The sequence below is a fragment of the Heptranchias perlo genome, chromosome 17 (assembly GCF_035084215.1).
Source record: "Heptranchias perlo isolate sHepPer1 chromosome 17, sHepPer1.hap1, whole genome shotgun sequence".
NCBI classification, from domain to species: domain Eukaryota; kingdom Metazoa; phylum Chordata; class Chondrichthyes; order Hexanchiformes; family Hexanchidae; genus Heptranchias; species Heptranchias perlo.
Genome location: NC_090341.1, coordinates 39,477,261 through 39,503,342, shown reverse-complemented (window position 1 = coordinate 39,503,342; position 26,082 = coordinate 39,477,261). Strand labels below are relative to the sequence as shown.

At 40.5% G+C, this 26,082-nt stretch overlaps 1 protein-coding gene across 4 annotated transcripts in view; it reads left to right on the top strand.

Moving 5' to 3' along the window:
- Positions 1-26,082, top strand: part of LOC137334260 (contactin-4-like) — a 1,825,202-nt gene that overhangs the window by 1,688,899 nt on the left and 110,221 nt on the right. For all 4 annotated transcript variants that reach the window (XM_067998918.1, XM_067998917.1, XM_067998915.1 and 1 more), the window contains 2 exons: positions 6,862-6,932; positions 16,877-17,111. In XM_067998918.1, coding sequence (XP_067855019.1) covers positions 6,862-6,932; positions 16,877-17,111 — 306 coding nt within the window. The remainder of the gene's footprint in view (positions 1-6,861; positions 6,933-16,876; positions 17,112-26,082) is intronic.

Here is a 26,082-nt window from a genome sequence, read left to right as displayed (position 1 = left end):
AAAAATAAAATAATTTTGCTCCAGAGTTTCAGGATTTTGCTGCAAAAGAATTAGGTGTGCCCATTCCAGAAGAGGTACAATCAAACCAACTTGGATGCAGATGGAGATAAAAGAGAGAGAGTTGGGAAACAAGGTGACAAAAGAAAGTGCAGCATACAGAGGACAAAGCTCAGAGATTAAAAATAGAACAGAATTTGGAAAAAGAACGAAGAATTAGAGAGTTCAGAAACAAAATGATATCGATATAGGCCACAAAATTCTGGTAGGGTCGTTCCACCAGCAGGTGAGGGTGCAGCAGACCCAAAGTCTGCCTGAGTGGACAGGAACAGGCCTCGTCCGATATTACAAGAACAAGGTCATTACCATATGTGGGATGGGGTCCACCCCAATGAGCCACCAGGAAAATCGAAGTAGCAAGAGGTTGGGGGAAAGGAAGTGGAAGGGCCTAAAGGTGTAGGAGCAAAGAGGGAGTATGAGAATAAAGTGGTGGCTAACATAAAAGGGAATCCAAAAGTCTTCTACAGGCATATAAATAGTAGACGGATTGTAAGAGGAGGGGTGGGGCCGATTAGGGACCAAAAAGGAGATCTTCGCATGGAGGCAGAGGGCATAGCTGAGGCACCAAATGAGTACTTTTCATCTGTCTTTACCAAGGAACAAGATGCTGCCAAAGTCACAGTAAAAGGTGAGGTAGATGAGGTACTGGATGGGGTGAAAATTGATAAAGAGGAGGTACTAGATTTGATTGAGTTTTTTGTTGTGGTAACAGAGAGGGTGGATGAGGGCAATATGGTTGATGTGTATATGGACTTTCAAAAGGCATTTGATAAAGTGCCACATAATAGGCTTGTTGGCAAAATTGAAACCCATGGAATAAAAGGGGCAGTGGCAGCATAGATACGAAATTGGCTAAGTGACAGGAAACAGAGCGTAGTGGTGAACGGTTGTTTTTCGGACTGGAGGAAGATGTACAGTGGTGTTGCCCAGGGGTCGGTACTAGGATAACTGCTTTTTTTGATATATTAATGACTTGGACTTAGGTGTACAGGGCACAATTTCAAAATTTGCAAATGACACAAAACTTGGAAGTGTAGTAAACAGTGAGGGGGATAGTAATAGACTTCAAGAGGACATAGACAGGATGGTGGAATGGGCAGACACATGGCAGATTAAATTTAATGTAGAGAAGTGCGAAGTGATACATTTTAGCAGAAAGAACGAGGAGAGGCAATATAAACTAAATGATACAATTCTAAAGGAGGTGCAGAAACTGAAAGGCCTGGGGGTATATGTGCACAAATCTTTGAAGGTGGCAACACAGGTTGAGAAAGCGATTTAAAAAAGCATACAGGATCCTGGGCTTTATAAATAGAGGGATAGAGTATAAAAGCAAGGAAGTTATATTGAACCTTTATAAAACACTGGTTCGGCCACTACTAGAGAATTGTGTCCAATTTTGAGCACTGCACTTTGGGAAGGATGTGAAGGTCTTAGAGAGGGTGCATAAAAGATTTACTAGAATGGTTCCAGGGATGAGGGACTTCAGTTACGTGGATAGACTGGAGAAGCTGGAGTTGTTCTCCTTAGTGCAGAGAAGGTTGAGAGGAGATTTGATAGAAGTGTTCAAAATCATGACGGGTTTAGATAAAGTAAATGAAGAGAAACTGTTCCCATTGGCAGAAGGGTCAAGAGCCAGAGGACACAGATTTAAGGTGATTGGCAAAAGAACCAAAAGCAACATGAGGAAAAACTTTGTTACGTAGCGAGTAGTTATGATTTGGAATGCGCTGCCTGATAGGATGGTGGATGCAGATTCAATCATGGCTTTCAAAAAGGAATTGGAAAAGTATTTGAAGAGAAAAAAATTTGCAGAGCTATGGGGAAAGAGTGGGGGAATGAGACTAACTGGATGGCTCTTACAAAGAGCCGGCACAGGCTCGATGGGCCAAATGGCCTCCTTCTGTGCAAAAACGATTCTATAATTCTAATGGTGCTCACAGTATGAGATCCACTTCATCTCCAACCAGCAGGGCCATTACTGAGGTTAATTGATCCCCTTTGGGATTAAATAACCTCTCACTGCAAGATGTTCGGACATTTTAAGAGGCCTCGGCATCACTTGAGAGTTACACTGAGGCCTACCGAGGAAATACTGGGCGGAATTCTCAGGGTAGCCAGGGAAGTCCCCCAGACATGCCACCTCGATGTAGGGGTTGATCTGCCTATGGCCTCTTCCCCGCCCCCCCCACCCCTCACCAGAAGATGGCAGAATGGAAAACACAGGGTGAAATCCTGGTGGAAATGGGTTCCGCCTTATTTATCCGACCCCCATGGGCTGAGGCACCACAGTTCCACCCAGGCACTAATCAGAACTTTGAGTCCTTTAATTATTTATGGAAACAGAACTTTTATTATTGTTGTTAGTAACCCTTAATTAATTTCTTTACGGGTGAACTGATTAGATGAGGGCTTCTATAGTTTATGGGCCCAAAACAACACACATTATATGTACAGCCCAGGAGCTGGCCTGTGAGCTGCAATTCCTTTCCTGTTTTTGCTGTGCACTTGTAAAGTTCCTTTAGTACTAACTTCATTTTCAATCCCTGAATTTCAAGCTGATAGGATTGGATGAAGTCAGGTGGGAGGAGGCTCGTGTGGAGCATAAACACCGACATAGTCCAGTGGGGCTGAATGGCCTGTTTCTGTGTTGTAAATTCCATGTAATTTGATGTTTTCTATTTGTTCTGTAGAAGCCCTTTCACAATCTATATTGTGGGTTTCAAGGTTTTGCTGGAGAACGATTTTCTTAATGTATTGTTGGTTTGCCTTTCTGAGAAAAATACATGAAAGGCTGTGATGGCTGTCATTAATTATTTAACAAAACATTAGAGTTAAGCTGTATTATTCTCGTTTTTCATTTTACAATTTTGTCAATTCAATGAAATGTTGCAGTAGGTTGCAAAATTAATTCATAAAAGCCTTGGTTATCATAAAGTTCAAAAGAAAAGCCGATATAATGAATAGCCTGAGCTTCTTGATGGATGTGGTCAGAAATGCTGATCAAATATAAATGCATGCGTTCAGTGGTTTTGTAACAGAGTATTGAAGTGTGGTTTAATATGTTAGGGCAGAGCGTCTGTCTGTAGTACATTAAACACTAATGCAGATGTGGTTCTGGAACTTTTAAAGAATGTGGATTTGTTGAATATAGTTAACTAGCAATAAATTACAGAAAATAAGCATATTGGTCACCTACACCTTTAAATTCAAAATCTGAAGTTTAACACAAGATTTGAATGAGTTTCATGAAGGGATTCTATATTTAATTTGATTGTTCTACTTTGCAATAACAAATTAAAAAACAATTCAATGAGTGAATTATAGTTATAGCAGAGATACAATAATATAACCTCGAAAGACTCCAGTATGGAAAAGAGGCAAGTGAGAGAGAACCTTATAAAGGTGCATAAGATACTGAATGGAACTTTCAAATTGTGTTTTATAAAGTGCTACATAATAGACTTGTTATCAAAATTGAAACCCATGGGATTAAAGGGGCAGTGCCAGCATGGATACAAAATTGGCTAAGGGACAGAAAGCAGAGGGTAGTGGTGAACGGTTGTTTTTCAGACTGGAGGGAAGTGTACAGTGGTGTCCCCCAGGGGTTGGTATTAGGACCACTGCTCTTTTTGATATATATTAATGACCTGGACTTGGGTATGCAGGGCATAATTTCAAAGTTTGCAGATGACGTGAAACTTGGAAATGAAGTGAACAGTGAGGAGGATAGTAGCAGAGTTCAGGAGGATATAGACAGACTGGTGAAATGGGCAGACACATGGCAGATGAAATTTAATGCAGAGAAGTCTGAAGTGATGCATTTTGGTAGGAAGAATGAGGAGAGGCAATATAAACTAAATAGGACAATTGTAAATGGGGTGCAGGAACAGAGAGACCTGGGGATGCACATACACAAATCTTTGAAGGTGACAGGACAAGTTGATAAAGGGCCTTTTGGTGACATTCAGCCCTCCTATGATGCCACATTGGGCCCCCAATCCTATTTCCTGGTCTCCTCTGCTCTTGCTATCCGATGCCGATGGCCTACTCCTGACCCCTACTGAGCTCCCTCTCCGTCTCAGGCCTGCTTCTTTTCTACTAACTTGCTGCTCAACCAGCACTTGCACTGCCACTTGAGTTTATTTCGGGAAACCTTTTAGGGGCTTCTTCTGTCCTAGCCGAACCTCAATAAATACCTTCAACCCACTGCCCTGACTCTGCCCCCATCTAGAGACCCCTTGCCCTTACTAAGCTGGTGAATAAGATGATGAAAAATATCCCTTTTAGGATTTCATGCCACAAATGCACTTGCTTTGCAGAGCATTTTTACTTTACCGTGGTTGTCAAGTTCAGGAAAAGGCTTTTATGATAAAGGTCTTGGTTCTCTAACTTGACTCACCACCACCTTCTCAAGGGCAATTAGGGATGGGCAATAAATGCCGGCCTCGCCAGCAACGTCCACATCCCATGAACAAATAAAAAAGAACTTACCCAGTTCTATTTGTCAGAACTGTTTTAAGGCAGGATCATGTTGCCATATTACAAATATAACAGACCAGATTTTGCTGTAACAGGGCATCTAATGGTCTCTGCTGTTCGTTAGACTTGCCCCTGCAACCTTCAACTCAAAACAGTTTTGCCCAATAAGTTGTTGAAAGTGCGAGCTGATAACATGGCAGCGAGGGAAACAGGGCATCTGGGACCTGAGTGAACAGGGCAAGCAACAGAGTGTCTCCTTAACCAATGAGATTTTAAGGATTGGGAAATTAACAGAGGAAGGACTGAGAAGGAAGTGTAAATTAGAGTGTGTGAATTCATGTCAAATCAGGTACATAAAGAGAGGGAGAGAAAGATTGGATTAAGAGAGGGAAAAAAAAGACCGAAAGGAAAAGTTTCAAAAAATGTAAAATTTTAAATTTGACATTTTTAAAATCGCCAACAACAATTAATACCTGAAAGAATGAGACTCCGCACTTGTAAAAGTTCATTTTCAGTTGATTGGCAGTAATCAAAAATTATCATATCGTTAAAAGGGTACTTAGGCGTGAAATGACAAGACTTTACTTTCTGTGGCGAGATTAGTTCGTATTAATCGCGCAAATACAGCAACTTCATGACATTCGATGCATGTCATGGTGAGGCAAACAGCGAAATGCTGTTGAACAGAGGAGCGGTGCATCTCAGACAGCAACTTTTGGATATTGCCATTTAACCGTGCATCTCCTCCTCGCCTGAAGTTGCTATACCTTTTATGCATAAATAACGGCGAGCGTCATTAGGCTATTTTGGCACCAAAATTTGGCCCAATAACTACACAAGGACCAAGTACACTGATTACTCAACATGTTCAACCACTCCAGAGCCGCAGTCAACAAGCAAGCATAATGCTGAACTATATATCCAAAACAGTGTAGTGCAAGTAACCTTCATATTTAAGAACAATTTGCAGCCCATCAGTTATGTCATTACCCATTCATATACCAGACAGTGACTTTGAGCAATATTACAACTGAGGCTAGACTTCATTTGGGTTGAGAAATGCAAATCAGTTTTACGCTAAAGTGCACCTTATACTATCTAAGCAGCTGATCATTATTGTTGGATCACAGCCCCTCATCAGCCACAGAGAACTGAAGACGAACCAGCAACCAGGGCCGCCTCAGCACTTTTCTATGCTCCTAAGCACCTACAGAAACCAAGTACTGCCCAAAATCAATGCCTCATGATCCCTTGATCCACTCTCCCTGCCACAAATAACACTGAATCCTGCCACTGCCAACGTCAGTCAAATGTACAGAATTATTAAAGACCTTTATTTGTATGTATCTGCAAATGTCATGCAGTTTGTGATATAGCATGCAACCTGTAACACAGTGGTGTTCAAACAAATGTGCTTCCCAAGCCCAAACAATCTGGCCCACAAAGCCCAGGGACTGCAATTCTATTTGTGCTTGTATTTCTTTCCCACCGGCTTTTCCTGTTTAAATTTTGTGGGTCAAGCAATTTGAAAAGGGCTGTTTTTAGTGCTCTTGCCTCATTGGTGCATAAATCCTAATTCAGTACACCAAAATCTATTAATATCCACAGTTTTAAGATATATGTAAATTAATGGGAACAGTAATCTAAATTTTATATCTGGTCTGCAAATCTCCATGGCAAGCAACTAAATGGTCCACAAAGACAGAAAGCTTGGAGACCGTGGCTGTCATGTGCCATTAGAAAACATGTAGAAAACCCAAGTCTTCACCTTGCCGCCTGGGCATGAAATTGACATTGCGGATCGGCCGCCTATTATGGAACCAGCCTGATTTTTATTTCCACTGATGGGTGGTTTCTACAAAGGCATATTAAATAGATTTTAGATTTTGCCAGCACTATCATATACTGTGTTTTCACATCATGAAGTAAAAGAAAGAAAAGAAAGACTTGCATTTACATAGTGCTTTTTACGAGCTCAGGACGCCCAAAAGCACTTTACAGCCAATTGAGTACTTTTGAAGTGTAGTCACTGTTGTAATGTAGGAAACGCGGCAGCCAATCTGCGCACAGCAAGCTCCCACAAACAGCAATGTGATAATGACCAGATAATCTGTTTCAATTGGCAATGTGAATGAAATGAAAGGTACTGGATATTGATAAACACAAAGTCCATGACTAAATATAACAAAGGTTATGGATTACACCATTGCGTTCACTTGGAACATCAGATAGCTAGAGTATTTTGTTAAATAAGAAATGGATTGCATTATTTATTTGCTGCTTTCAGATTTCCTGTGACCCATTCTTTTTGTTTCCTTACAGTTCCTGAAGTGGGTCCAGCTAACGTTAGTGGGGGAGGTGGAAGTCGATCTGAACTGGTAATAACTTGGGAGGTAAGCTCAATGTACCATCACTAAGTTATTTTTTGGAAGTAGAGCTATGCAAGAAAATGCACAACCATTGAAATATGAAATTAAATGAGAGTTCCAAAGCTACTGTACAGAATTGGTTCACAATAATATCCAAACTAAACAAATATACTGGACAATAATAACATTTAATTTCACCCAGTGATCTTAAACCCAGGTCCAAATTGTACACACAAGTATACAGAAAGACGAGCAATAAAAGACCACCAGGCCCATTGAGCCCAGACCATCCAGTTAATGGTGTAACTTGTCATACCATCCATCCATACCCTAGCAATGTTGTCTCCTTGGAAAAGCAATTAAAAGAGCAAAAACTGTGGTCAATTCAGGGCAATCTCTGGAAAATTCATCTCCAACTCCCTAAAGCAAGCTCAAGAAGACTGCAGTCGCCCATGACATCACAGTCTCAATTAACTAGCAATTTGCCTTCAGTATCTGGAAATCTTCTATTTTCTCAGGAACTTACCAAGTTCTCTTTTAAAGGACTGTAGTGACTTCATACTTACCACATATCTTGGCAGTTTGTTCCAGAGGTCAATGGCTCTATGTAAAAAGATACTTCCTGGCATCCGGCCTAACTCATTGCCTACAACTTTTATAGGCATGACTTCTTTTCCTAACATCTCTCTCCATTTCAAATAACCTATGCAACAGGACTGTATCTGATCCCTTCATCATTTAAAAAACATCAATCGTATCGGCTCGATACCTCTATTTCTGCAAAGTAAATTATCCTAATTTTTAGAACCTACCCTCATAACCAAGAGTTCTAAAATTTAGTAGCATCCTGGTCACTCTCCTCTTCACCCTCTTCAGAGCCTCAATATCCTCTATTGTGTGGGGATCAGAACTGGAAACAATAAAACTCAGTTAGGGCCAATTATGTTGAAAACAGAAAACCAACCACTTATCCCAGTGGAAATTCATTGAAGGAAGACAAGAACGAGGGAACAATAATTTCAGTCTCAACCACAGACCCTCTCCCAGAAGCACTGGAGGGAATTTTACTCCCACCACCCGCGCCCCCCCCCCTTCTACTTGGCAGAAACTGGTTGAGCGGATAGTTAAAATGCGCCATGCAATTTATCCCCTCCGGTCCAAGTGGATTGGAAGGAAGCAAATGTTACCCCACTACTCAAGAAGAGAGGGAGAGAGAAAACAGGGAACTACAGGCCAGTTAGCCTGACATTGGTCGGGAAAATGCTGGAATCCATTATTAAGGAAGTGGTAACAGGGCTCCTAGAACATCATGATATGATTAGGCAGAGTCAACATGGTTTTATGAAAGGGAAATCGTGATTGACAAATTTATTAGAGTTTTTTGAGAATGTAACTAGCAGGGTAGATAAAGGAGAACCAGTGGGTGTATTATATTTGGATTTTCAAAAGGCATTTGATAAGATGCCACATAAAAGGTTGTTACACAAGGTAAGGGCTGATGGGATTGGGGGTAATATATCAGCATGGATAGAGGATTGGTTAAAGGATAGAAAACAGAGAGTAGGGATAAACAGTTAATTCTCAGCTTGGCAGGCTGTAACTAGTGGGGTGCCGTAAGGATCAGTGCTTGGGCCTCAGCTATTTACAATCTATATTAATGACTTGGATGAAGGGATCAAGTGTAATGTATCCAAGTTTGTTGATGATACAAAGCTAGGTGGGAAAGTAAGCTCTGAGGAGGACACAAAGAGTCTGCAAAGGAATGTCGACAAGTTAAATGAGTGGGCAGGAAGGTGGCAGATGGAGTACAATGTGGGGAAATGTGAGGTCATTCACTTTGGTGGGAAGAATAGAAAAAGAGAATATTTTTTAAATGGTGAGAAACTATTAAATGTTGATGTTCAAAGAGACTTGGGTGTCCTGGTACAAGAAACACGAAAGTTATTATGCAGGTACAGCAAGCAATTAGGAAAGCAAATGGCATGTTGGCCTTTTTGCAAGGGGGTTGGAGTACAAGAGTAAGGAAGTCTTACTACTGTTGTACAGGGCATTAGTGAGACCTCACCTGGAGCACTGCGTACAGTTTTGGTATCCTTATCTAAGGAAGGATACATTTGCCTTAGAGGCGGTGCAACAAAAGTTCACTAGGTTAATTCCTGGGTTGAGAGGGTTGTCCTACGAGGAGAGATTGAGTACAATGGGCCTATACACTCTGGAGTTTAGAAGAATGAGAGGTGATCTCATTGAAACATATAAGAATCTGAGGGGGCTTGAACGGGTAGACGCTGAGAGATTGTTTCTCCTGGTTGGAGAGTCTAGAATTAGGGGGCACAAACGCAAGATACGGGGTCGGCCATTCAAGACTGAGATGAGGAGGAATTTCTTCACTCAGAGAGTTGTGAATCTTTGGAATTCTCTACCCCAGAGGGCTGTGGATGCTGAGTGATTGAATATATTCAAGGCTAAGATAGATAGATTTTTGGGCTCTAGGGGAAATCAGGGGATATGGGGATCAGGCAGGAAAGTGGAGTTGAGGTCGAAGATCAGCCATGATCTGATTGAATGACAGAGCAGGCTCGAGGGGCTGAATGGCCTATTCCTGATCCTATTTCTTATGTTCTTATGTCACATTGCTTTCCTGCAGGTCCCAACATTAACCCTCTCGTTAAAGTTTCTTTTAATTTTTTTCTGTTTCCTTGTGTGGGCCAGGATAAGCAGATGTGCTCTTCCAGGCCCCTCAAGGAAACCTCCTGCCTCCCATTCACTGAGCTTCCCTCCACCTCCGACTGTCTAATATCCTTCCCCCCCCCCACCCCGAACACTTACCTTAGTGCCAGGGACCGCTGGATCAGGTCCCCGGCGCACCCGAAATCCCAATCCTGCCTGCTGGCCACAGGTTCGGGCGGGAGTCTGATTCCGATCATGCGGATGAGGCCTGGCAATTGAAATCTCCAGAGCCTCACGCTGCAGTGGGCCAGATGGCTTCCCATCTGCCTTGGAACCCGGCCGCACCAATCCCGCTCATCCTTAAAATCGCCCCCACTGTTTTTAAAATAAATTGTTCAGGGTGGGTTTTGTACCTGAGATGATGGGTCTTGTGCTTTTCCTCTTGCGAAGCAGCCCACTGGAGACCTGCCATGTTGAGTCTCCTGAATTCAGACAGGTAGCCACCTTTATGACATCCTACTCCTCGATGCCAATTCCGGAATTTCACTGCAACTAAAATGTTCCTATTCAGCCAGAACTTGAGTGTATCTTTCACAGCACAGACCTAATGTAACAGCTCTTGAACAAGGTGCTTTTTCAATTTAAAGATGGGAAATGTCACCTCTCTGTAGTAAATATTTTGGGAGGAGCATTTCAGATTGAAAATCATCCCTAGGTCTGCACAGCAATGATCAAAAGAAAGACTAACCCATACTTGCTTCGATTGTGTTTTATCCTTAGTACAGTGCAAGGAAACTGCACACAACACAAACCTGAATGTTGGATTTGCTTCATTAACCGGGTGCAGTGTGCACAGCAAGAAAATATGACCCTTATACATTAGGGTTAGGGTTAGTGTGCCTGAAGCTACGAAGCAGAAAGTTGGGTGCAGAATATGTAATGAATTGATCCTAAACTGTAAATGCAAATGATCTCTTTCCTAATTATTTAAAATGCGATCTGGATTATAACCAGTTATAATGATTCCAGTTTCAAATTACGTACAGTTAAATATTAAGAGGTATCTTACTCAAAATTGAAGTGCAACATACCTTGGCATAATGCTTCAGTGATTATAATGATGTCCAAGGTGCAGACAGGACACTTAACCTTTAAACCCTGGTTTGAGCCTGTATATTCTGTGCGGATTTTCTCATCTCTGCAGATATGCAAATGTGGAAATAGCATATTGTGTGGCTTAAACCATGACTATTTAAATACAGGATTATTAAACTTGTCTCAGATCACTGCAAGTTCCAAAGGACACAGGTAATGTAATGGGAATTTGATATCATTCCATCTCCATCGAATGTATGTGCATCAATTCTGGTAAACATTAAATTGCACTGTCGAAAAAATGCATTTGCTTTCAGACCCTTATCAGGGTTAATGCTTCTCTGCGCTCTTCAAAGTCTCAGTATGTTTTCTATTGCTCTCATCATTTACATAAACTTTAAAAATATATATACTTTCACTCCTTTCCCTTTTTTTAGTTCTCCAAAGCTATATAGCATCTGTGGCCATTAAAGCAAAACACTGGTGATTAAGAAAGCCATAAAGAACTTGCATTTATGGAATGGCTTTCTTGTCACCAGGACATTCCAAACTGCTTCACAGCCAATGAATGACTTCTGAAATGTAGTCACTATTGTTGTGTAGGCAAAAGCAATTGCCAGTTTGGGCAAAGCAAGGTCCCATAAACAACAAATCAGATAAATGCTCAATTAATCTGTTTGGTGGTGTTGGTTGAGAGAGGAATGTTGGCTGTGACACCAGGAGAGCTCCCCTGCTCATCTTCGAAAAAGAAAAGTGGGACCTTCTTTACCCATCTGAACAAGCAAACGACGCGGTTTTACATTTTACCTGAAATAAGAACACCTCTGACATTGCAATATTCCCTCAATATAAGAACATATGAAATAGGAGCAGGAGTAGGCCATACGGCCCCTCGAGCCTGCTCCGCCATTCACTCAGATCATGGATGATCTTCAATCTCAACTCCACTTTCCTGCCCAATCCCCATATCCCTTGGTTCCCTGAGAGTCCAAAAATCTATCTATCTCAGCATTGAATATACTCAATGCCTGAGCATCCACAGCCCTCTGGGGCAGATAATTCCAAAGATTCACAACCCTCTGAGTGAAGAAATTCCTCCTCAAATCAGCCTTAAGTGGCTGACCACTTATCCTGCAACAATGGCCCCTAGTTCTAGACTCTCCAACCAGGGGAAACAACCTCCCAGAATCTACCCTGTCAAGCCCGCTTAAAATATTATATGTTTCAATGAGATCACCTCTCATTCTTCTAAATTCCAGAGAGTATAAGCACATTCTACTCAATCCTTCCTCATAGGACAACACTCACATCCCAGGAATTAATGTAGTGAACCTTTATTGCACCGCCTCTAAGGCAAGTATATCCTTCCTTAGGTAAGGGCCCCGATATTAGCAGGAAGGCGGGATGGCAGGGGGGGTGGGGGACGGGGGGGGAACGGGGGCGATTGGGTGCGTGGCAAACCCGCATGAACCAAACTTACCGTTTCCAACGTAATCGCAAATTGATTGATCGTGATTAACGTCCTCTCCGGGTTTTGCGCCTGGCAGCTAGCCTGATTGACAGGCTGACTGCCGCCAGAAGCTGCAGCGCGGAGGGGGGGGCAAGAAAGAGCGAGAGCCAGACATCATGTGGCGTTGGAACGGAAAACCAGGGGTGTAGAGGGGAAAACCGGGGCGGAGTGGGGGGGAGAGCGGAAGATCGGGGGGACATCGGGAGGTTGAAGAGGGGGACATCGGAGCAGGTTTCAAAGGTAGGTGCATTTAGTGTTTTCACTTCCTTGCATGGTTTATTATTTTATTTATTTAGTTTCTTGTTCCCTGATCCGACCCTGGTTTCACCAGGCGTGAATCAGAAACGGTGGGCAAGCCGCCCAGATGAGTTAAAAATCTTTCTAACTACTTCACCTGTCACAGGTAAAGTGCCATAAGTACCTCAATGAGGTAGATTTGGCTCTTTAACTGTCGTGCGGGACTTCCGTTATCGGGTTGCCCGCGTGGGCACAGGTGGGTCCTTGGGAAACTCAGAAGTCGGCGAGTTGGAGCCGGCTTCCAAACCGGAACAGGATTTCCGCGATTTTCGGAGCCCCCCGCCCCCAACACACCCGCATTTGCCTCCTAAAATTGCCCCCAAGAAAACCAAAACTGTACGCAGTACTCCAGGTGAGTTCTCACCAAAGCTCTGTCCAATTGTAGTAAGATTTCCTTACTCTTGTACTCCAACCCCCTTGCAATAAAGGCCAACATGCCATTTGCTTTCCTAATTGCTTGCTGTAACTGCATACTAACTTTTTGTATTTCTTGTACCAGAACACCCAAGTCTCTCTCAACACCAACATTTAATAGTTTCTCACCATTTAAAAAATATTCTCTTTTTCTATTCTTCCTACCAAAGTGAATGACCTCACATTTCCCCACATTATACTCCATCTGCCACCTTCTTGCCCACTCACTTAACCTGTCTATATCCCTTTGCAGACTCTTTGTGTCCTCACAGCTTAATTTCCCACCTAGCTTTGTATCGTCAGCAAACCTGGATACATTATACTTGGTCCCTTCATCCAAGTCATTAATATAGATTGTAAATAGCTGAGGCCCAAGCACCGATCCTTGCGGCACCCCACTAGTTACAGTCTGCCAATCTGAGAGTGACCCGTTTATCCCTACTCTCTGTTTTCTGTCCGTTAACCAATCCCCTATCCACGCTAATATATTAACACCAACCCCATGAGCCCTTATCTTGCATAACAATCTTTTATGTGGTACCTTATCAAATGCCTTTTTGAAAATCCAAATATAATACACCCACTGGTTTCCCTTTATCTACCCTGCTAGTTACATTCTCAAAAAACTCTAATACATTTGTCGAAAACGATTTCCCTTTCATAAGAGCATGTTAACTCTGGCCACTCATATTATGATGTTTGAAGTGCCCTGTTACCACTTCTTTAATAATGGATTCCAGCATTTTTCCAATGACTGATGTCAGGCGAACTGGCCTGTAGTTCCTAGTTTTCTCTCTCCCTCCTTTCTTGAATAGCGGGATTACATTTACTAACTTCCAATCCGCTGGGATCGTTCTAGAATTTCGGGAATTTTGGAAGATCATTACCAATGCATCCACTATCTCTGCAGCCACCTCTTTTAGAACCCTCGGATGTAGGCCATCAGGTTCAGGGGATTTATAGGCTTTTAGTCCCATTATTTCCTCAAGTACTTCTTCTCTACCGATAATTACTTTGAGTTCCTCACACTCATTAGCACATTGGTTCCCCACTATTTCTGGTATGCTTTTTTTGTCTTCTACTGTGAAGACAGTTGCAAAATATTTGTTTTACACATTTGCCATTCCCTGATTCTCCATTATAATTTCTCCTGTCTCAGCTTTTAAGGGACCAACGTTTACTTATGCTACTCTCTTCCTTTTTACTTATTTGTAGAAGATCTTACAATCCATTTTTATATTTCTTGCTTGTTTACTTTCATATTCTATTTTCTCCCTTTTATCTATTTTTTGATCATCCTTTGCTCGTTTCTAAAACTCTCTCAATTCTCAGGCTTACTACTCTTCTGGGCAATATTGTAAGCCTCTTCTTTTAATCTAATACTATCCTTAACTTCTTTAGTTAGCCACAGGTGAATCACTTTTCCCGTGGAGTTTTTATTTCTCAATGGAATATATATTTGTTGAGAATATTGAAATATTTCTTTAAATGTTTGACATTGCTTTTCAACTGTCATCCCCTTTAATTTAATTTCCCAATTTATCTTAGCCAACTCACCCCTCATACCTATGTAATTGGCTTTATTTAAGTTTAAGAATCTAGTTTTGGACTTAAGTACGTCACTCTCAAACTCAATGTGAAATTCTATCATATTATGATCACTATTCCTCAGATGATCCTTTACTGTGAGATTACTAATTAACCCTGTCTCATTACACAATACAAGATCTAAAGTAGCCTGTTACCTGGTTGGTTCCATGATGTATTGCTCTAGGAAACTGTCTCGAATGCATTCCAAGAATTTGTGCTCAAGACTACTTTTGCCAATTTGATTTGCTCAGTCTATATGAAGACTAAAGTCCCCCATGATACTGCATTACCTTTGTTACAAGCTCCTATTATTTCATGATTAATACTCTGTCCAACGGTATTGCTATGATTAGGGGGCCTATAAACTACTCCCACCAGTGTTTTTTGCCCCTTGTTATTTCTTATTTCCGCGCATACTGATTCTACTTCCTGATCTTCTGAGCCAAGATACTTTCTCACCACTGTCTTTATGTCATCCTTTATTATCAGGGCTACACCTCCCCCTTTTCCATTTTGCCTGTCTTTTCTATATGTCATGTACCCTTGAATATTTAGTTTCCAATCTTGGTCACTTTGCAACCATGTCTCTGTAATGGCTATTAGATCAAACCCATTTATCTCTATTTGTGCAACTAATTTATCTATCTTGTTATGAATGCTCCGTGCATTCAGATAAAGATTTTGACTTTTTACCATTTTTTTTCCTGCTTTGACCTTACATGTTGCTGCTCTATTATCGGTAAACTTCTGTCCCTTCCTGCCACACTCTGCTTATCTTTACCCAAATCACTACACTGCGCTGTTGCCTTGACTTTTCTCATTGATTTCTAAATTTTCCCTCACCTGACCACTCCCCTCTCCTTTTTAGTTTGAAGCCCTATCTACAGCCCTAGTTATTCGATTCGCCAGGACAATGGTCCCAGCCCGGTTTAAGTGGAGCCCATCCCAATTGAACAGCTCTCTCTTTCCCCAGTACTGGTGCCAGTGCCCCATGAATCGAAACCCCTGTCTCCCACACCAGTCTTTGAGCCATGCATTTAACTCTCTGATCTGTTCGCCCCATCCAATTTGCAAGTGGCTCAGGTAGTAATAATTATTAATTTGCCTATTATTAATACTGCACTCTTGGAGTGGGGCTTGAACCCACAACCTCTGACTCAGCAGTGAGAGTGCTGACACTGAGATGTATGAGTATCCAACCGTGATTTTTTCTTCTGATTCTCCTTCCATCTCTGTTGAGACGAACCTTTCCCCAATTGGTGCCTTTGGCTGTAGCGTAGATGAGATTGCTAACTAAGCTTCAGAGCATTGCACAGAGTGTTGGATCTGCTGCATAGTGTACCAGCCGAGTCGGTTTTATTTCAGGATCGTGAGTTAATCAATACAATAAAATTTGAATAATGTAAAGTCACCAGGAGAATGATTACAAAAGCTGATTCAGAAAGTGCTATTATTTTGTGGCGAAATGCCCTCAAATTGTGATGCTGCAATTTAAGTATTTGCCACAGTAATAACTTGTTTGATCTTATGATGTGGATGAATCTGCTTCTGAAACAGAAGCAACATTAAGGGTAGATTTAGTTCTGAAGCCATTCAGCTTAATTATGAGAAAACTGCTGCTATACAGTTTCCATTATGATTACAAAACATGGATATTAGAATGAAGAGACAATGGGGTAGATTTTGACTTTGTGCGAAAGTGTAAAACAGGTGATAGCAAATCGGCAGCCCATTTTACATCACTCCCAATTTTCATTTCCATTGACTTCAATGGAGCTGCCGATTCGCTATCACTCATTCGACACTATCGCACAAAGTCAAAATCTACCCCAAATGATAGGAATGACACAGGACATTTATAGTACATTCAGTCCAGCAGGGAAAATTTAAACATGGGGCAGGCTGTGCATCTTAAAGTTGAATAAAAATTTATTTTGATTCTTCATTCTGACCTGACCACTGTGGGGAATATTTTTAAAGCTATTTTTCACTCTCACATGATGTTTTGGCTGAAACTGGTAAATAAAGGTAACCTGGGGATTTTCAAAGCTTTTGAAAGCAGTCTAATGCCTTGCTCTTGTATTGATCTGCCTACTGGTTCCAAAATGAACCAAGATCTTTGCGGAGCTCCATACCATAAGTTTGAAAATACAAAGCCTCCTGTTGGGAGGAAATGAGGAATTCTATGCCTCTGGAAGATTTGGGACGCAGGTCAGATAACTGAATATTCGATAGTTGTTGATTTGTGCATTTGGTCACCTCACCCCAATTTCTTTCAGTTTGTCCAATTCTCTTTGAAGCATCTTGGGATGTTTCATTATTGTGAAGGTGCAATACAAATGTAGATTGTTGCTGTTTCTTTTTGATAATTTTTTGTGTTTGTTTTCACTCATAGCCTGTGCCCGAAGAGTTACAAAATGGTGAGGGCTTTGGATACGTTGTTGCTTTTCGACCCCTTGGAACAACAAGTTGGATGAAGGCAGCAGTAACTTCAGCAGATGCATCAAGATATGTGTTTAGAAATGAAAGTGTGCCTCCCTTTTCTCCCTATGAAATAAAAGTCGGAGTCTACAATAACCAAGGCGAAGGCCCTTACAGCCCAGTAATCACTGTATATTCAGCTGAGGAGGGTAAGTAAAGATACATTTAGTCAGTTATCTGATTAAATCACTTATCATCCTCTTAGTTTTCAGCCCTCCTGCCATGCCATAATATGCAGTCCATCATTCCCACACCAAAAACATAGGCAGGTGACTTGCTGCCAGGTCTCTTCCGGTATCACTATATAACCGGCCACTTGTGAGAGTGGCCAGGTTGTATGGCTCCTGGATTTACCAGTCACTGAGGAGAATCTGACTATAACCACCAGTTGAGATCAGAATCTATAAAAATAAAAAGCAAAATATCGCAAATCTGAAACAAAAACTGAAACACCTGGGAACAGCATGCATGGAGAAAACAGACAGTCGACATTTTGAGCTCGATAAATTTTTGGACTCTAAGGGCATCAAGAGATATGGGGATCAGGCGGGAAAGTGGAGTTGAGGTTGAAGATCAGCCATGATCTTATTGAATGGCGGAGCAGGCTCGAGGGGCCGTATGGCCTACTCCCGTTCGTATTCCTTATGTTCTTATGTTTTATCCTTCTTCAGTACTCAGAACTCCAAAGAAGGGCAAGAGCCCGAAAGGACAATTGTTCTCTCCACAGATGCTGACTGATCTACTGTGTGTTTCAGGCTTCTTTTGTTTTTTTTTGTTTCAGATCAGAAACTGTCTGAAGAATCACAAACACAAATCTGGCTACTGCAATTCAGTTGCCCAATGTAATGGTACTCTAATATGCTGTGCCAATTTGGCCTAGCCAACATTTCGTTTATAGATATATTTTAAATAAATACAAACTTTTTTCTGGGAAGAAAGAACAACCAGAACAGCTATGCATCACTTTTGTTGGAATAATATTGTGCATGAGTGATTCAATGATATTTTTGCAAAGCAATGACAAGTTTTGACAGTAATTGAATTTCATGTCAAATTGGACAAGCAAACAAGGAAGGCTATCAAAATAAGGCTATCAACAAAAAAATTAATTTTGATATCCAATATTTAGAATTGGTAAAGAAAAACTCAGGCTGATTTGCAGCATACAGCAATTATGTCGTTAAATCCATAAATGTTGATGGATGCATAGTGGGTCATCTTTGTCTAACTGCTTTGACCTGAGATTGAGGCAAGTGAAATTTGAGTTAAGCTGCTACTTATCAAAATTACATTTAGTTTAGCATGTAAATTAATTGAAAAATGGGCTTAAATATGAAGCTGACGCTATAGTTAATCTCAAAGCTGGTATTCATTCTGTCAACGTTAAATTTTTTTCAAACTTTAAAAGTAGAAGGATATGTTTAAATTCTACACAAACAGTACAAGAGCAGTGAGAGGAGTAGGGGCATCAGCTGTTAATATGATGTCAGAATTGTAACAATTATCCAGTCAATGGACTCATGTCTGTGATCATATCCAAAGCATTGATTTGATGAGGAATTTTGATATATAGTAGGAAAATGGCTAGGGCACAGAATAAATAAATACCTATTCCTTCAAGTTAGTTCAGCTGAAGCAAGTCTGGGATTCACACAAATCAAGCAACAATATACAATAACTTATCTTTAATTTTGCGATTTGTCTTTCATTGCAACTGCTTATTCTTAATTACATGGGGCAGCGCATATCCAAGTATATTACTCCTTTTTGATGTCATGACTCTAAAATGAAAGGGGTCTTGAAGAAACATATACTCACTTGTTAGGAACTTCAGAATGGAATTCTGTCGTTCAGTCAGCAATAATAGCCTCGTGCAGCCAAAGAAGATCCAAGTGTTTTACCATCATTTTTTTTCTGGCACTATGGGCAAGGCACTATCCATCTTCCAGTAGAAAGTTAGCTCTAACTGTATTGGAGACCTGCCTCATATTGAAATATCTGTTTATATTTAAATAATTGGGGTGAAATTGTTCTTCGGCAGGAGCGCAAAATGGGTGATAGCGATTCAACAGCGTGTTTTACACCGTGCCCAATCATGCAGGGTGTAAGGCAGACGGTTGATTCATTATTGCAGTTTAGTGCTGCCGCTGAAGTTCAATTTCACCACTACAATGTCCATGCAGATGTCACCAATTATGAATTGCAGGTAAAAACTGTCAGTCAGAGATATAAAGTATAACTGTATGCACCTAAAGCCAGATTCAGGCCTACGGAAGACTGACAATGTTCAATTAATCTCATTGTATAGCTTCTGCAGAGGGGATTGCAAGGTGATTTGATTCAGGTGTTTAGAATTATGAAGGGTAAATAGAAACAAACTGTTCCCAGCGGTCCAGAGGTCTAGAACAAAGGAACATAGAGATAAGATTAAATGTAAGTTATTTAGGACTGGAGTTTGTGATTGAAGCAGAGATCATGTCAACATTTAAAAATCGGTTCGATAGGTGGTTGAAGGGAAGGGGAATAACGGGATATAGGAACATGACATTAGGTTGTGTGGAGGATAAAGACCAACATGGACTAATTGGGCCACATGGCCTATTTTTGTGTTGTGATTTTTATGCAGGGATTTGACAGCACTCTGCACACACTGGGGTAGATCTTGACTTTGTGCGATAATATAAGATGGTGATAGTGAGTCGGCAGCCTGTTTTACATCTCTTCCGATTAATCGGGAGAGATGTAAAATGGGCTGCTGACTCATTATCATTTGTTTTACACTAACGCACAAAGTCTACAAGATCTCACCCACTCTGCTCTGACAGCCTGTAAATGTAAACTATATCACATACCATGAAAAATGTAAGGAATCTTACAACACCAGGTTATAGTCCAACTGTTTTATTTGAAAATCACAAGCTTTCGGAGGCTTTCTCCTTCGTCAGGTGAGTGTGGGATTCGGATTGCATGGAAGGTTACCGCATTTATAGTCAGAGAACAATACCTGGTGCTTACAGATAATCTTTCCAACTGCCCGTTGTCAAGGCAATCAAAGTGTTCAGACAGAGAGATGTTACCTACAGGACCACCGAACACACAAACGGCCAGAACAAAAGACAGAGAGAGAGAGAGAAACATCCGAAAGGAAGAGAAAGACAGAGAATGACCCGTTTTATTAAAAACAGATAACTTTTTTTCGCTGGTGGGGTTACGTGTAGCGTGACATGAACCCAAGATCCCAGTTGAGGCCGTCCTCATGGGTACGGAACTTGGCTATCAATTTCTGCTCGACGATTTTGCGTTGTCGTGTGTCTCGAAGGCCGCCTTGGAGAACGCTTACCCGAAGATTGGTGGCTGAATGTCCTTGACTGATGAAGTGTTCCCCGACTGGGAGGGAACCCTCCTGTCTGGCGATTGTTGCACGGTGTCCGTTCATCCGTTGTCGCAGTGTCTGCATGGTCTCGCCGATGTACCATGCTCCGGGGCATCCTTTCCTGCAACGTATGAGGTGAACAACGTTGGCCGAGTCACAGGAGTATGAACTATGTACCTGGTGGGTGGTGTCCTCTCGTGTGATGGTGGTATCTGTGTCGATGATCTGGCATGTCTTGCAGAGGTTGCCGTGGCAGGGTTGTGTGGTGTTGTGAACGCTGTTCTCCTGAAAGCTGGGTGATTTTCTGCGAACGATTGTCTGTTTGAGGTTGGGTGGCTGTTTGAAGGCGAGTAGTGGAGGTGTGGGGATACATACCATGAAAGGTTGATTACGTGTGTGGCTTGAATAAGGAATGTTACTGTATATCAGGTGATACACTGAGAAAGAACAATTGATGTTCCCACCATCATGCTGTGGGAAAATAAAATGATCTTATTTATGTGAAATAATTAGTCAGAATTTAATTCATCTTGTTGCACTAGATTTTTGAAAATGTTAAATTACATTCCCATCAGACCTATTTGGTATTTTCTTCATTTGCTAGAAGGGACCAGATGCAAGGCTGACTAAATTGTAAGAAACAAAGAACAAAGATTCCACTCTTTAATGCTTTTGTGAATAATTGACAATTAATATTGATGTTATACCACAATATGAGCTGCAGAAATAGCTTTGTGCAGCCATACAAAACCTCGATGTTTTATCATCACTCTCTTTAGTGATGGTGTGGGCAGGCCAGAGACATGAAAACAATACCAATTTTGTCCTACTGACAGCTGCTGCTGTTCCATTACCAATAAGGAAGGGCTTTGGAGCCATCACTGTGAGGAAGGCCATATTGCCAGTGGTGCAGTGAAGGCTCTGCTACTGACTTAATTTTCTGGGAAAAACTCAAAACATTAAAAGATCAGGAAACTTGCATTAGTCTTTGAGGACATTTCTGCCTTTTCAACCAGATGAATAGAACTTTATGAAATGTATATTACTGAGGGAAGGATGCTAGGTAACTCTTAACATTTAGCATGTGTAAGCACAGTGAAAGTTAATGTACATTTACACTTAAGTATTTAAATGTCAACTCTGCTGACAGGAGCCAGTTGCTAAATAAAATGTAAAAAATTCTATTTGAGGCAATAAGTTGTGATTAGGGTCACAAAAGTCCTAGTGCAAATAGCAATTATACAATTGCCCATACAGCTTCTCGAGAAAATACACAAATGATTTGTAGTACATCTGCGGGGACCAAAATTTGAATCCAGCTCCATAGGAATCAATGTAAGATTCATCACTGGGGTAACCATTAATAGTCAGATATAAAATGAAGTCTGGTTCCTCATCTTTTCTTGATATGATTTCAAATTGAAAACAGCCCTTAGTTTGATCATCTCAGCTCAGCAGGATTGTGATTCAGTATGTAAATTCAGCACTAGGTGGTTTCCTTTGGTTGAGTTTGAGACCAAAATTCCATGAGAGTGGCTTTAATGTAAAGCTTTTTTTTTCTTGATCTCTAACCAGTGTTAAGCAGGAATTCATAGTTTGGTCAAACTCCAAAAATTCTTTATCCACTTAACAGTTGGCTCTGACAACCGCAAAAATGAGAATTGTTCATTTATAATGAATTTGTTACTTCTGATCCCCTTTCATGTGTTGGAAATGCTAAACAGAGTTACACTTAAAATGCTGGATGGAAAGCTGATAGCATTTAAATCCTTGTATTGAAATTTTCATTTCTATATGAGCACAAGTCTAGTTTGGATTGCTGGAATTATTCTTTTTAACGTTTTGACAACATTTGTAGCATGACCAAAATAAAGTTTACATGGAGCATTTATTAACATTTGATGCCACATGTAGGGACAAAAACATGTTAAAACATCTATGCTGATAACTTTTCTTTTCTGTCAGAAACCATTAACAATACATTTTAAATGATATGGTGCAGAAGTGCTGCTGTTGATTGTGAGGGAGATTAGGAGAATGAAAATTTGCACATAGCAAATCTATATGCAGAATTTGAAAAATTTAGTGATATTAATTTCAGGAATATCAACTGATGGATACACTTAGAAAGACAAAGATTACTTTTAAAGTAAAAGTTGTTTTTAAATTTAGAATGCAGTAAATGTATTTGTTTTAAGTTACCCCTTTTGTTAACGTTAATGAAGCCCATCAGTTTCTAAAATTTTCAGTGATGATTGTCAATTAATGAATGTCTCCTGGGTCAACAGGTTATCATCCCAAATTTATACCATATGCTAGCATCAGAATTACTTCTCTGTTATCCATCATGAAGCTAAATAGTCATATTATCACCCTCATTCATTAGTGAAAGAAGTAAAAGACAGCCCTGTGAAGTGAATACTAAGTCCCTCTTCAGGGAATTTTCCAAAAAAGCAGTAAGTCTTATCTGGAGGGAGATGACAGGAAACTCATATGGCATGTTGGGAAGTATTAAAGTTCTATTGCGCTTTTAGTAATCTCCATTAAAATATTTTTTTTCTATCTATGTTTTTTAAATCTCCATGCACATCATATAAATAGAATGCACATTTTGGAACTGCAGAATTCGCACTATTCCATCCATAAGGAAGAGCTGCACAATCACTCATAATGTCACTCATAAGTTATCAGGTTTTCTCAATCATAGAGGAAATTGTGTGTGTTCTACCTTGTTCACTCTCTACTAACCAGCTAAGCGCTGACAGGGAATTGTTTATATCCACTGTAAAAGTATCCTAGCCTTTACCTGATTATGGAACTGAATCATAGTTGTCCAAGTGGATAGATGGCTGCACAAGAGAAAGAATAAAATGCTGATGATCTTGATTGAGATTTACAACCTATTGATGTTGAAAGGCAGATGGAACTGCAGGTTTTAAGGTGCCTTATTTCTTTTTTTTGCAAAGCCGCACTGATATTTCTGGCTTCCATGCTGTTACAAGAAATTGGTCAAATCGATGATTTTTATCTAATTAACAGTATGGTGCATTTGGAGATTAATTCAAAATACTTAAGTTGCAAAATGCTCATAGTTATTGGGGCAGCTGCAAAAATCAGATTTTACATCTAACTGGTGTGAGTCCTTCTCAGGTCTTAAAATGTCACTATTTCGAAGTATTAGCGTTTTCCCATAATCTGTAGAAAAAGAATTACTGATCTCACCATTTCCTTTGCACCATCATTGAGCTGCATCACAGACCCACAGTGTAAGCAACTTAAGTGCAATTTTGCTAAATTAAATTGCACTTAATGTAACTAAGTGTTGTAATCTAGATCATCAGATGGCATCACCATGACTTGCAATAGGGTATATGCCATGATTCATAGAAATATGGAATTGTACTCTATAAGAAAGTACAAGCCAGCACAATGCCCCTTTATAATGATTCCTGAATGCTTGTTAAACAAAGATGCCTTTAATGGTTGTCATTCATTCTTGTCATCTTTGTTACTAATTAAGAGGAGTTGTATTGTTAATTCTTTGTTGCTAAGCAAGTGACCTCATAATCCAATTTTGATCAGCTTTTGACTGTTACAATATCCTAACAGAGCAAAAAGTAGTGTAAAATCTAGGACAGCATCTTTTGAAAATTACTTAAATCACACCCAACTTTTTCTTATTATTATTGGTATAATGCTTTGCTGCTGTTGATTGGCGTAATTGAATTATAAGGGCAGCTATATTTTGCAGCCATTATAATGCACTGGTGATTTTCAGTGCTGTGGTCCTAAAGACACAGTAGAAAGGTGTGCTAAAGGTCACTATTAGCATAAATGAGACAACAAATAGTTGTGCATCACTTTCACTTTTCCTATAGCTGCCAGATTATAGCCCATGACCTGTGATTTCTGCTTATACATGCACCATCTCACAATTTTCCTGTCCATTTAAATTAAATTGGGGGAGGTGTCAAATCACAGGTTGATGAGCTCACAGTGGAAAAACCACAGTCCACATGTTTAACTTGTTTCTTCAAACTTTCATTGAAAATCCAGGCTGCATTTTATAAAATTAGTCAATCATTACCAGTTGAAAAGAAATGCCGGCCCCATTAGTTCTCCTCGGCTGGTTGAAAACTGTGATTGCATACTCCACCAATACTGTAGGCATGGCAGTTTATTTGCACTGTTTTAGTTGATGTTCAGAAAGACTGCAGATATTCGAACTGTCAGAACAACCAAGGTTGTTTCCATATTACTGGTGATTAAGGCTGGGAATTCATTATATTTGTTGGTGCATACTGACTGACAGCATTTGGAAACAGCTACAATAACACTGCCCACTTGCAGCACCGCAGGCCTGTGTACATATGAACTCAAGTGCATAGATCCTGTTGTTTGTTGTCCCCCAACTATCAGTGAGATCTTTACTGGTTAAAAAAAAACTAATGAGTCAGTCACCCATTTCCAATCAACGTTATTTCAAGGTACAAATTTATATTTCAGAGTTCATTCAGTACAGTTGGAGGAAACTATGTAAAGTAAATAATGCCATCAAAGGCAGCATGACTACCCTTGATAGAGGCTTTTACTTGATGCATCCGACTTCTGGGTTCTGCCAGTGGCAAATGTAAACAGTGACCATCTGCAGCATGTAGGGTCACATCCACTATTTTGTGTTTGGCCATAGACAGGCTGAGCTTGCAACCCATTTGTATAGGCTTACACTGTGTTTTTATGCAATACCTCACCCAAATGGCCATTAGTGTGAGAGCTTAGACAGTGAACACCAGCAGATTGCTCAATTATAGGGCGTATCACAACCAAGCCTGATCCTATCCTCACCTGACGTCCACGCACGTACACTTCGAGCAAGGGTTGCTGGATAGTGACCAGGGCCACGAACCCTGGCCAATCATCTCCTCTCTTATTCAGGATGCTTAGGATAATGAGAGCACCTTTACCACTGCCGTGCCACAAACAGTGAACTCCTCACAGAATGAGGATCGAAACCTGGACCTTCCTGGTCTGTAAGGTTTTGCACTCACTTTCTTAACCAGCTGAACTATTAGAGAAGCCCCAAAAATACTTTTAGAGTAAGTAGAAGACAGCCTTGAAATTGTTGTAAGTTAGGAATCAAAGCCACTCTATATTTAAAGCAATGCAGGACTCAGAGATGACTTCGCACCAACACTGCTCACTCAGACAGGATTAGAATCTATTTTTGATGCTGCCAACCTCAACAGTGGCATCAAAAGATTCAATACAAAGACAGTATGTATGGCTTAGTTAATTTAAAATAAAATTGCTGGACTATAACTTGGTGTTGTAAAATTGTTTACAATTAGTTAAAGAAGGCAGCTGAAGCATAAGTATGCCACCATACTTGGAGTGAGAACTTTAGAGAGTTTTAAAGTGTGGTCTTTCTTATGAAACATTCTCCCCTGAATGCTCACTGTAGACTTGTATTTCTAGGGCCAGGCAAGCTCTTTTATTTGCCAACAGGAAATTCTTGATTGCAAGCAAGAAATTCCTAACGGCACCACCACTTCAGATTTCTGAACCCAGAGCCTACCGTCAAGTTTGTTGTGCAGGTCAATGCAATGAGTTTTTAATGACTTACATTATTGCTAATGTCACATTAATGGATTGAATGTTGTCTCCTCACATAAAACTGTAGCCTGGTGCTACGAGTAAGGTAGTCTGTCTGTGGATCTTATTATACCCTAAATACACAGGGTCAGCAC